Source organism: Silurus meridionalis, chromosome 7 (assembly GCF_014805685.1).
Source record: "Silurus meridionalis isolate SWU-2019-XX chromosome 7, ASM1480568v1, whole genome shotgun sequence".
NCBI classification, from domain to species: domain Eukaryota; kingdom Metazoa; phylum Chordata; class Actinopteri; order Siluriformes; family Siluridae; genus Silurus; species Silurus meridionalis.
The window spans coordinates 7,862,838-7,875,802 of NC_060890.1; the positions used below are offsets into that span (position 1 = coordinate 7,862,838).

A 12,965-nucleotide genomic window follows, 5' to 3' on the forward strand; every position below is an offset into this window, starting at 1 on the left:
TACATAGAAATAAACAAACTAATAAATAATACATAGACATAAACAAACAAATATAGATAGATAGATAGATAGATAGATAGATAGATAGATAGATAGATAATCACTTTTATTAAAGGACAAACACGGTCCATTGTGTACAAACAATACAAAAAAAGCAATACAAAAATAATCTTTTTTCGGCTGCTCCCATTAGGGGTCGCCACAGCGGATCATCCGTCTCCACACTCCCCTGTCCTCTACATCTGCTTCTTTCACCCCAACTACCTGCATGTCTTCCTTCACCACATCCATAAACCACCTCCTTGACCTTCCTCTTTTCCTCCTACCTGGTGGCTCCATCCTCAGCATTCTCCTACTGATATACCCCATATCCCTCCTCTGCACATGTCCAAACCATCTCAATCTTGCCTCCCTCACTTTGTCTCCAAAACGTCCTACATGCGCTGTCCCTCTAATAAACTCATTTCTAATCCTGTCCATCCTCATCACTCCCAACGAAAACCTCAACATCTTCAGCTCTGCTACCTCCAGCTCCACCTCCTGTCTTTTACTCAATGCCATGGTTGACACAATGGATGACTCCACCGTGGATACTCCATCATGGCACCTTCTCATTTCATCATTATATGCTACGTTAAGTTTCTGCAAGCTGCTTCTTCTGTAACGCTGCTATAAATGGGCAGTATACACAGGTGTACAGTATGCTCTATGCACTACAGTCTTCACAGATTATAAACACATACTAAATTTCCAAACCAACATATTTGCTTGTGCATAAATCACATGACTTCACATGACACTGTCTGAAGATGTCCCGATCATCAGACAAGTCATCAGTTATATAATGTCCTAAATATTTGTCATCACATACTTTACGGACAATACCAGAGAGAAAAGTCTGAAAAGTGAAATGAGTCCCTACTCCTGATAATCATAATATTACGCTTCTTTACATTATATTTAATGTCAAACTCTGAGCACTACTGAGAACAAAACCCTCAATAGCTGTTGAAGTCCTGCACCGTATGGACAAAAATCACCAAATCATCCGCATACATCATATGGTTGATAACGGTTTGACCAACCATACAACGTGTTTCACAACTATTTAGCATCTTTGATAAGTCATTCATATAAATATTAAAATGAACTGGAGACAAAATACTTCCCTGTCTAACATGTGCATTACCTACATTAAATGGAGCAGACACATGATTACCCCATTTTACATACACTAACTGATGAACATACCAAAAAGCCAGAATACTCTCTAAAAATGTAGGCACCCCTCTGTCGTGTAGCTGATCAAATCATTTTTTCTTGATTCACACGATCAAAGGCTTTAGATGAATCAATAAAACACACACAAATTGTGGAATTTTTGCTAATATACAAATCTAAAATTTCCTTTTTATCAGTTTATTATTTTTCCTGTGTATTAAAATTCTCTCAAAAACTTTGGATACAAAACTGGCCAAGGCTACAGACCGATAATTATCCATACTATTTACTTTCCCAGTTTTATCTTTAATAAGATAGATAGATAGATAGATAGATAGATAGATAGATAGATAGATAGATAGATAGATAGATAGATAGATAGATAGATAGACACAAATAAAGTCATATATAAATACATAATTAAATACATCAATACAAAATAAACAAACAAACCAATAAGTAGATAATAAATTAATGAGCACATACAAACAAATCAATAAACAGACATAAGTAAACAAATAAATAAATAAAACAGATAGATAGATAGATAGATAGATAGATAGATAGATAGATAGATAGATAGATAGATAGATAGATAAAATATACAAATAAATAGATAATAAATAAGATTTTGTTTTAAGTAAATTTATTGTGTTTTATGTAACAGTTTCGTCATTTATTTTTGCATTTATTTTTAAAAAAACTCACGTGCATACTTTTACTTTGACGCTAGCTTACGTCTTCCGTGCAACCCTAAACCGCGCCCTATTAAACAAGTGCACTAGATAGGTTCCCTATACGCCCTGGTACCTGTAAGGAATTAGTGCACCTATACAGGGTGCGTCAAGGCGTTTTGGAGTTCACCCCCTGGATCCCGGAAGTAACAATTGCTCGAGTCTCGGTCGTAGCAGATACAGCAGCTGGTCTCAGGGAAACTCGGAGCTCCGATTGCGCTACTACAGAGATCAACCAGGACACACAAATACACACACTTTTACAAACACACGCATACACATACACACACATCCCGGTGCTATGGCGTTAAAAAGAATACAGAAGGTAAGCGGTGGATGTCGCGGAGGCATCTGACAGTTACAACACATCCAAGGGTGAAGTTGTATCTATCCGTCTGTCTGTCTGTGTGTCTGTGTGTGTGTGTGTGTGTGTGTGTGTGTGTGTGTGTGTGTGTGTTTGTTTGTTTGTTTGTTTGTTTGTTTTCTTGTTTATTTTCCTCTCTCTGTCTCAGAGTCGGTGGATGAGGAGCAGCAGGGTCTCAGCGGTTGTGCCGGGGATTAGCTAATGCTAGGCTGTTTAGTCAGTTTCCTAGATTCTTTCTTTCTCTCGTTCTTTTTTTCTTTATTTCTTTATTTCTTTCTTTATCTATTCAGTTTTTCCTTTGTCCTCTCCGCCCCTGAGCTCTAATTAGATCAGTGTCACACTTTCAGTTTATTTTTCTCGCTCCTCCGTCAGTTGTCGGATGGGCTCGAGCTACTCAGCACTACTCGGGCCTGACGTCATTTGTTTGTTTGTTTGCTTGCTTGAGGGGTTCGTTTAACGCGTCGTTGTTTTTCGGAATCTATCCAGGTTCTTGGCACAAAATAAGAACACTCAACCGATTATTTGGTGACCTACCAATTGCCATGACATTTGTGTTGTTTAGATTAGTATCTTATTTATACGTTTGTTTGTTTTTGTTTGTTTGTTTGTTTTTACACCCGTTTTTTTTCCAGACGGGGGCATTTCTCATGTCGTTGTTTTAGAAATATATCCACGTGTTTGGAAAAATATCACCACGTACTATTTTAATCCATGACATTGGTGTAACCTCGATTTGTTTTCTTATTTACCTGTTTGTTTGCTTGGTTTGTTTGTTTGTTTGGTTTATGTGCCTAGCTGTCACTTTTCCCTCTCAGCCCTCATGTGTTGTGGTTTTCATTGTGAGACTACACAGTTCAGGAGTGTTCTAGCTCTGGACTACACTGAATGCTGAATGCCCTGGTGCATTTATTGTTCATTTTTTTCACTTGTAAACAACTTCCGGCATTGCAGGAATGTGGAAGTGCCGCTGTTTTTGCTCAGGATGTGACGTCAGAGGTTGCCACGCAACATGGTACACCTCAACTTGGTAAACCGCAACTTGCGGACAAGAGCAATAACTGTCATTCATTAATGAGTACTCTGATGGTATGTCCCGTATGTAGGCACGACTACACCTGAGCTTTTCAGAGCCTGTGAAAAGTTTGGAAACTTCTAGAATTTTATGGATTTTTTGGCGGGGTACATGCAAGTTTTATTTCGTTTCTTTGCAACAAACTAAGTCAAATATATACATTTACAGATGTAACACTTCGGTAAACACTCCTCCTTTAGTATGAAAAACAGCTTTACACACTCTTGGCATTCAGACAGTTCCTCCAAACGTTCAGCTGAAACACTTTGCATCTTGTAAAACCTGCCAAAGATGTTCTTCACTAGTTGGAGATTTCTTTCTGACCTTGCGATCCAGTTCAGACTGTTTCTAATGCTTCGAGAACTTGGATGTATAATTTGGGTCGTTGTCTTATTGTGTGATGAAGTTGGTTCCAAAAGTATTGGGTCACCTAATCATAAGTACAGTATATGATTTTTTTTTTTTTGAGCATCGCATTCCACATTTAGTCCCAATTTGCTCTTATGATTCCCTTCACTCTTCTGGACAGATGTTCCACTAGATTTTGGAGTGTACCTATGGATATTTGTGTTTATCAGCCATAAGTGTATTCCTAAAGGCAGGTACTGATGAAGGTGAGGAGACCTGGGGGTGCAGTCAGCATTCCAATTCAGTGTTCAGTAGGGATGAGATCAGAGCTCGATAGCAGCAAGATCTTCCTCTCCAAAGCATGTGAACCAGATCTTCAAGGAGCTCACTTTGTGCACAGGGGTATTGCCATGCTGGAACAGGTTTGGGTTTCCAAGTTCAAATGAACGCAACATTTTATTATAGTGGTTCTAAAGACGTCCTGTACAATTGAGTGCCTCCAGCTTTGTGGTAGCAGTTTGGAAAAGAACCACATATAGCAGGAAAGGTCAGGTGACCCAATACTTTTGGAAATATAGTGTATGTTTTTCTGTTAGAGCCAAAAAAGGTCAAATTCGGACTCGTCTGTAAACAGAACTTTATCCGAAATTTTACCTAGTTTGTTGCTTATAAACAAAAGGAACACATCTCGTACATGTTCTTACCACAAAGTTGTCCTTGGTGTTTTTGTGTGTCTCCGTGTGCAAAAATGTGCGTGTGGAAGACAGGATTTGACAAGGTTGGACTGGAGGAACCTCAGCCCCATTAAACACACATGGGATGAACTAGATGGTGGATGAATGAACTCAAAATTCCCACAGCTCGTTTAAAACCTAGTGAAAAACCTTCCTAGGAAAGCAGTGGTTTTTATAAGAGTGAAGGAGGGACATCGTTTTTTGTTCTAATGGTCTCGTGTTGGTTTAGATCAGGGGTCCCCAACCTTTTTGAACCTGAGAGCTTCTTCTTGGGTATCGATTAATGTGAAGAGCTACCAGTTTGATTCACACAGTTTTCAGTTTGATCTGAAATAACAAATTTGCTCAATTGACCTTTTTTTATATGTTGTTATTATTATTAATTAATGATATTCATCCATGTGAAGACACTGATCATGTTAATGATTTCTCACAATAATTATCAACAATGATTTAACAAAGTAGGAAACAGCTATTTTTAGAAAAGGCCCGCGGGCTACTCGTGTGGTCCTTGCGGGCAACCTGGTGCACCATCTTGGTGACCCCTGGTTTAGATTTATGGTTTTCACTGTACTTTCACTACACAAACTTCCTGCATTCCTGGATGTTTTTACAAGTGCAGATTAAAGCATAATCTGCAACAACAGATTATGTAACAATATATATATATATATTTTTTTACCACATTTGTCCCGCACAGTCACAGCACTGAAGCCCTGACAAATATCCGACACTGCAATTAGAAAAGCAATTAGCAACAACAACTCGAGATGTTGTACTTTATTTGATACTTAAACACCTGCTACACAAAAGATAGGATTACGCAATCGTTGCGTGGTCAGTATGACCTCTATCTTATATTCAGAATAAACACCTGATGATCTCGTACAGAATTCGGTCCATCAGTTTGCTCTTTTTGGTTTTCGTTTATTGAAAATGTTGCTTTCCAGATTCGCTCTAATCATCATTTTTTGTGTGTCCTACAGGAGCTCCAAGACTTGCAAAGGGATCCTCCTGCACAGTGCTCAGCTGGACCTGTTGGAGACGACTGTAAGTCTATAGATCTACCGTTTGTTTATTAAATAACACGATATCGGTGGGTTTCAGACGTCCGACTTTGAGTTAACGTCGCAATCTTCTGTGCTTTGCAGTGTTTCACTGGCAGGCAACAATAATGGGACCTGTAAGTATTTTTCTTCTTTGAAACTGCGTTGGATTTTTGCTAAAAAATAAAACAAAGATCTTACAAATACTGCTGCAAAGCAAAGCCAAGATGCTATGACCTTTCCTTCTTTTTTATTTTTTTGTTTTTTTCAACAGACCGATAGTCCGTACCAAGGAGGGGTGTTCTTCCTTACTATCCACTTTCCCACAGACTATCCGTTCAAGCCTCCGAAGGTAATTAGTTATAACCCTAGCCTGCCTTTCTCCATTCTCTAGTGATTCGGTTTAATGTGTGTTTTTTTACCATTTCTGCTTTTCACAGGTAGCATTTACGACAAAAATTTATCACCCAAACATAAACAGTAATGGAAGTATTTGCTTGGACATCTTGAGGTCACAGTGGTCTCCAGCTCTAACGGTCTCAAAAGGTACAGACTTTTACTTAGAAATAACGTCACTCACTCATTCAATATATTAGTTACAACGCAACATCGTCGAATTCTTCAACCTGGCGGGTCCAAACATGTCGATTCATGAATTGGTGTTTATTATAGAAGATTTTTTTTTTTCTGATCTTTCTGGTACGCGTTTTATAATAACTGTTTATACACGGAAAAGTGTATGGTGCATATTTTGCATAATCGAAGAAGAAAAATTGTACTCGATGAACCTTTTATTACTGATATTTAATGGTTTTCTGTAAACAGACACGTATTTGAAGCTTTGGGGAAAAACCAAAACAAAAGTTGCTGAGTAAACAGTTGGTTAAAGTTGCTATAATAAACTAAAAATATAATGTAAGTGATCACCTGAGCTAGCTTGTCTCAGAGACATTTCAGAACATAAAATGGAACTATAAATGGACAAAAAGCACGCCGTCCAGTAATGAATTGAACGTAAATGACGATAGTTGACAAATCAATTGATCGATGAGTTCCCTTATGTGTGTCAAATCTAAGAATATCATGAATTGCATTCACTTTTTTTGTTGTTGTTTGTTTTGGTTTTTTTGTACAGTTCTGTTGTCCATATGCTCCTTGCTCTGTGACCCAAACCCTGACGACCCCTTAGTCCCAGACATAGCGCACATCTACAAAACAGACAAAGAAAAGTAAGTTTATTACTGTGACATCTAATGCACCTTATTTCTGTTTGTTGTTTGTAATATATAAATTAGCCTCAAGAAGATCATGCAACGTGTGGGGCAGTGGTGGTTCTGTGTTTAAGGCTCTGGGTTACTGATAATAAGGTTTAGGGATCAAGCCCCTGTATGACCAAGCTGCCACTCATTCAGCAAGACCCCAAACTCTCAAAGCTTCAGGGGTGCTGTATCATGGCTGGCACTGTGCACTGACCCCAGCTTCCTAACATCGCTGGGATATGGGAAGAAGAATGTCACTGTGCTGTAATGTACATGTGACAAGTAAAAAGCCTCTTTACCTATTTAAGTCTATGATCAGCCAGTTGTCTGGCCACCAGAACACGATTTCTGCGATTTTGTCCGAGGCATAATTGTTGGTGCCGGATAAACTCACGCAATAGACTCAAGAGTGCAGGGGTCACGAACATGGTGCCCGCAAGCACCACATGATTCGCCCGTGAGCCGTTTCTAAAAATAGCTCACCATAGCACCACATACCAGTGAGCTGCATCAAAAAATGTTGTTGCTTTTTTTTTTAAATCACACTTGCATTGATGTGACTTTGAAAAGACTATATTAAAACATAGATGACTAGATATAGATGAATATAATTAATTATTAATAATAACATATAATAAAAGGCAAATTTCTTATTTCAGAAGTGTGTATCAAACTGGTAGCCCTTCACATTAATCGGTACCCAAGATGTAGCTCTCAGTTTCAAAAAGCTTGGTGACCCCTGCTCTAGAGTTTACTCAGAATGGTGCAATAAACAAAACGTCCAGTGAGCGGCAGTTGTGCGAGCAGAAACGCCATGTCGACGAGAGAGGGCAATGAAGAACAGCCAGACTGCTTTGAGCTGACAGAACTTTCTTTCGGCTTCTCCCATCAGGGGTCGCCACAGCGGATCATCCGTATTCAAGATCCGCATGTTCGATTTGGCACGTTTTTGCGTTGAATGCACTTCCTAACGCAACCCTCCCTATTTATCCGGGCTTGGGACAGGGACTAAGAGTGCACTGGCTTGTGCAACCCTAATAGCGGGGGTTGATTTCCTAACCGGGGATCAAACCCACGCCGCATCCTAACCACTAGACCACCAGGGAACCTTTTTGATCTGACAGAAAGACTGCAAAAACTCAAATAACCACTCTGTGCAATTGTGGCGAGTAGAAAAGCATCTCAGAATGCATAACATGTCAAACTTAAAGCCACCTTTAACACTCATTGTTGCACTTTAGAATGTTTTTTTTTGTTGTTGTTGTTTCCTTGGTGTTTTAGTTCTTTATTTTGAAGGTCCAAATATAATTCGCTGTATTACGACTACATGCAACAGCCAATCAGCTTTCTGTTGTTGGCACGAATCTCTAATTGATTGTACCACAGACGTTTAGCGATACTTGGCTTGCATACTACACCCCCACCCCAGAAAAAAAAAAAATCTAAACAAAAAAAAAACCACACACACACACACTCCCACAACGGCCAGGACTGCAGAACCTGTTTTATGGCACGTCATAACAGGTAATGTGTGTATTTGTTATTGAGATAATGTTTTCCTATTTAATTAATTATTCATTTGTTCTTTATTTGTTACAGATACAACAGACTAGCAAGAGAATGGACCCAAAAGTATGCCATGTGAAGACTTAATGGACATTTTTTAAGTCACAGATCACTGTTAAATTCTAGCATAAAAAATAAATAAAATAAAAAAGCGAAAAAAATGACTTAGGTTATATTACTAAACGCATTGTATTGATAACATTTGACCATCTTAAGTGACCAATACCTAAACTAGTATGTCAGAGGGTTGCATTATTGTTTTATTTAATTTTTTTTTTGCACAAAACAAACAAAAAAAGGAAAAAGCGGTTATTCACCCTGTGTGTTTCTCTCACCATTTTTCCCCTTCTGGCAATTGCATTTTCTTCATTATATTGTAGATCCTATTTAAAATTGGCATGGCATTGTACAGCTGCAGTTACCCCAGATCAGGGGAATTAAGGACAATGTGTTTCTCATTCAATTAAATCCATTTTGTTTAGATATTTTTATTGTATAGTTAAAATTTGACTATACTTGATTTTTCTTTTCTTTTTTTTAATTTTTCATTAAAATTTGTTTTAAAATGACATGTCTCAGTTGATGCTTTTATTAACCGTTGTACAACCTTATATTGTATATCACCTTTTTAGGAAATGTTTGAAGATGTAGTTGGATGGATTTTATTTATTTATTGGGTGGTCATCAAATTCTACTGTTCCTTTTTACATTTGAGTTAGGACTCAAATCATCATTTAATTGTCTTCTCATTGTGTTTTAAAACAATAATGGTGCGTGGGGAGAGCGCCTGTTTTAATTGATCTTTTTTAGGATTTTCTTTTCATTCACACTGTATGTAAACCAGCATTGCTCCAAGACCCTGCCTGTGAGGAGACCCCATGTCTGCATAGCTTTCCTCCTGTTTTCCTCCCATGCCCTGAAAACATCCTGGTTCTTGATGTGAATACTGTGGACTGCGAAGGACCGACTATCCATCCTGCATTCCCATCTTATCCCCCTATGTTTCTCTTGGGATATACCCTGAATCCACCTTCTCATCCTATAAATAAATATAAGAAGGTATGATTATTATTTACTTCGCGTTTGTGTATGAACAGGATCAATGCATTACATTTCTATCTTAATTAGCTTGAAGATTACCAATAATTAAATCTGAATCATCTAAATTAACTAGATATCTTGATGTACAGACTGTTCAACTTCCCAAATCATTTGCTCATCATCTCTTACATGGAATTCCTGAGTAAATATGTTATATAAAAAAATAAAAGTCATATCTGTACATTTCTTTCCACAGGAAGTCACATTATTTTGTTATTTTCTATTTTGGACTTGTTTGTAAGATGGGTAATAACCTGCAATCATCATTAACTGATAAGAGATTATTTTCCATTGCAGTCGCTTCCTCAGTTGCTTACTCATTTGAGGCAATTTACATTTAATGCCTGCAGGATTTCAAAATATTATGTGATGCAAAGAACAGTGTGGGATCCAAAACCATTACATAAAGTGCAAATAGTGTGACTGTAAAATTGAGCAAAGGCTGGCTTAGGGGTATGTGTGTATATATGTGTGTGTGTGTGTGTGTGTGTGTGATATATATATATATATATATATATATATATATATATATATATATATATATATATATATATACACACACACACACACACACACACACACTCTCACCGTCACTTTATTAGGTACACCTTACTAGTACCGGGTTGGACCCACTTTTGCCTTCAGAACTGCCTTAATCCTTCATGGCATAGATTCAACAAGGTACTGGAAACATTCCTCAGAGATTTTGGTCCATATTGACATGATAGCATCACGCAGTTGCTGCAGATTTGTCGGCTGCACATCCATGATGCGAATCTCCCGTTCCACCACATCCCAAAGGTGCACTATTGGATTGAGATCTGGTGACTGTGGAGGCCATTTGAGTACAGTGAACTCATTGTCATGTTCAAGAAACCAGTCTGAGATAATTCGCGCTTTATGACATGGCGCGTTATCCTGGAAGTGGCCATCAGAAGATGGGTACACTGTGGTCATAAAGGGATGGACATGGTCAGCAACAATACTCAGGTAGTCTGTGGCGTAGACACGATGCTCAGTTGGTACTAATGGGCACAAAGTGTGCCAAGAAAATATCCCCCACACCACTACCACTACCACTACTACTACACCACCACCGTTGATACAAGGCAGGATGGATCCATGCTTTCATGTTGTTGATGCCAAATTCTGACCCTACCATCTGAATGTCGCAGCAGAAATCGAGACTCATCAGATCAGGCAACGTTTTTCCAATCTTCTATTGTCCAATTTTGGTGAGCCTGTGCTGTGCTGTGTTCTTAGCTGTCAGGAGTGGCACCCGTTGTGGTCTGCTGCTGCTATAGCCCATCCGCCTTAAGATTCAACGTGTTGAGATGCTCTTCTGCATACCTGGGTTGTAACGAGTGGTTATTTGAATTACTGTTGCCTTTCTATCAGCTCGAACCAGTCTGGCCATTCTCCTCTGACCTCTGGCATTAACAAGGCATTTGCGCTCACAGAACTGCTGCGCACTGGATATTTTCTCTTTTTCTGACCATTCTCTCACCCTAGAGATGGTTGTGCGTGAAAATCCCAGTAGATCAACAGTTTCTGAAATACTCAGACCAGCCCGTCTGGCACCAACAACCATGCCACGATCAAAGTCACTTAAATCGCCTTTCTTCCCCATTCTGACGCTAATATTTATATTATATATATATATATATATATAATATTTATATTATATATATATATATATATATATATATATATATATATATATATATATATATATATATATATATATATATATATATATATATATATATATATATATATATATATATATATATACAGGAGTGCAGAATTATTAGGCAAGTTGTATTTTGAGGATTAATTTTATTTGAGGATTTAATTTGAACAACAACCATGTTCTCAATGAACACAAAAACTCATTAATATCAAAGCTGAATATTTTTGGAAGTAGTTTTAGTTTTAGCTATTTTAGGGGATATCTGTGTGTGCAGGTGACTATTACTGTGCATAATTATTAGGCAACTTAACAAAAACAAATTCATACCCATTTCAATTATTTATTTTACCAGTGAAACCAATATAACATCTCAACATTCACAAATATACATTTCTGACATTCAAAACCAAACAAAAACAAATCAGTGACCAATATAGCCACCTTTCTTTGCAAGGACACTCAAAAGCCTGCCATCCATGGATTCTGTCAGTGTTTTGATCTGTTCACCATCAACATTGCGTGCAGCAGCAACCACAGCCTCCCAGACACTGTTCAGAGAGGTGTACTGTTTTCCTCCTTGTAAATCGCACATTTGATGATGGACCACAGGTTCTCAATGGGGTTCAGATCAGGTGAACAAGGAGGCCATATCATTAGATTTTCTTCTTTTATACCCTTTCTTGCCAGCCACGCTGTGGAGTACTTGGACGTGTGTGATGGAGCATTGTCCTGCATGAAAATCATGTTTTTCTTGAAGGATGCAGACTTCTTCCTGTACCAGAAACTGGCAGTAGGACTGGGAGTTCAGCTTGACTCCATCCTCAACCCGAAAAGGCCCCACAAGCTCATCTTTGATGATACCAGCCCAAACCAGTACTCCACCTCCACCTTGCTGGCGCCTGAGTCGGACTGGAGCTCTCTGCCCTTTACCAATCCAGCCACGGGCCCATCCATCTGGCCCATCAAGACTCACTCTCATTTCATCAGTCCATAAAACCTTAGAAAAATCAGTCTTGAGATATTTCTTGGCCCAGTCTTGACGTTTCAGCTTGTGTGTCTTGTTCAGTGGTGGTCGACTTTCTGCCTTTCTTACCTTGGCCATGTCTCTGAGTATTGCACACCTTGTGCTTTTGGGCACCCAGTGATGTTGCAGCTCTGAAATATGGCCAAACTGGTGGCAAGTGGCATCTTGGCAGCTGCACGCTTGACTTTTCTCAGTTCACGGGCAGTTATTTTGCGCCTTGGTTTTCCACACGCTTCTTGCGACCCTGTCGACTATTTTGAATGAAACGCTTGATTGTTCGATGATCACGCTTCAGAAGCTTGGCTATTTTAAGACTGCTGCATCCTCTGCAATATATCTCACTATTTTTGACTTTTCTGAGCCTGTCAAGTCCTTCTTTTGACCCATTTTGCCAAAGGAAAGGAAGTTGCCTAATAATTATGCACACCTGATATAGGGTGTTGATGTCATTAGACCACACCCCTTCTCATTACAGAGATGCACATCACCTAATATGCTTAATTGGTAGTAGGCTTTCCAGCCTATACAGCTTGGAGTAAGACAACATGCATAACGAGGATGATGTGGTCAAAATACTCATTTGCCTAATAATTCTGCACTCCTGTATATATATATATATATATATATATATATATATATATATATATATATATACATTTAGGTGTTGGTCCCCTTTTTGTTCGCCAAAAGCATTGTTTTATTAACCACTGTATTAACCACTTCAGCAATTTGAGCTACAGGAGCTCATCTGTTTGTTCGGAACCCCGGAAAAAAAAAAAAAAAAAAAAAATTATATATATATA

The 12,965-nt window shown here is 38.4% G+C and overlaps 1 protein-coding gene across 1 annotated transcript; it reads left to right on the top strand.

The window, feature by feature from the left end:
- Positions 1-2,084: 2,084 nt before the first annotated feature.
- On the top strand, positions 2,085-8,508 carry ube2d1b (ubiquitin-conjugating enzyme E2D 1b). The gene is made up of 7 exons (XM_046854047.1): positions 2,085-2,280; positions 5,460-5,523; positions 5,625-5,656; positions 5,794-5,871; positions 5,960-6,065; positions 6,655-6,748; positions 8,378-8,508. Exons 1-7 carry the CDS (start codon positions 2,257-2,259, stop codon positions 8,421-8,423), a joined length of 444 nt encoding a protein of 147 aa, XP_046710003.1. The 5' UTR covers positions 2,085-2,256; the 3' UTR covers positions 8,424-8,508.
- The last annotated feature ends 4,457 nt before the right edge of the window (positions 8,509-12,965 follow it).

Excerpts from the sequence above, each read along its gene's own strand:
- ube2d1b (XM_046854047.1), top strand. The coding sequence starts at position 2,257 with ATGGCGTTAAAAAGAATACAGAAG. Across the intron at positions 2,281-5,459 it reads CGTTAAAAAGAATACAGAAG|GAGCTCCAAGACTTGCAAAG; the intron begins GTAAGCGGTGGA and ends TGTGTCCTACAG. Across the intron at positions 6,066-6,654 it reads AGCTCTAACGGTCTCAAAAG|TTCTGTTGTCCATATGCTCC; the intron begins GTACAGACTTTT and ends TTTTTTGTACAG.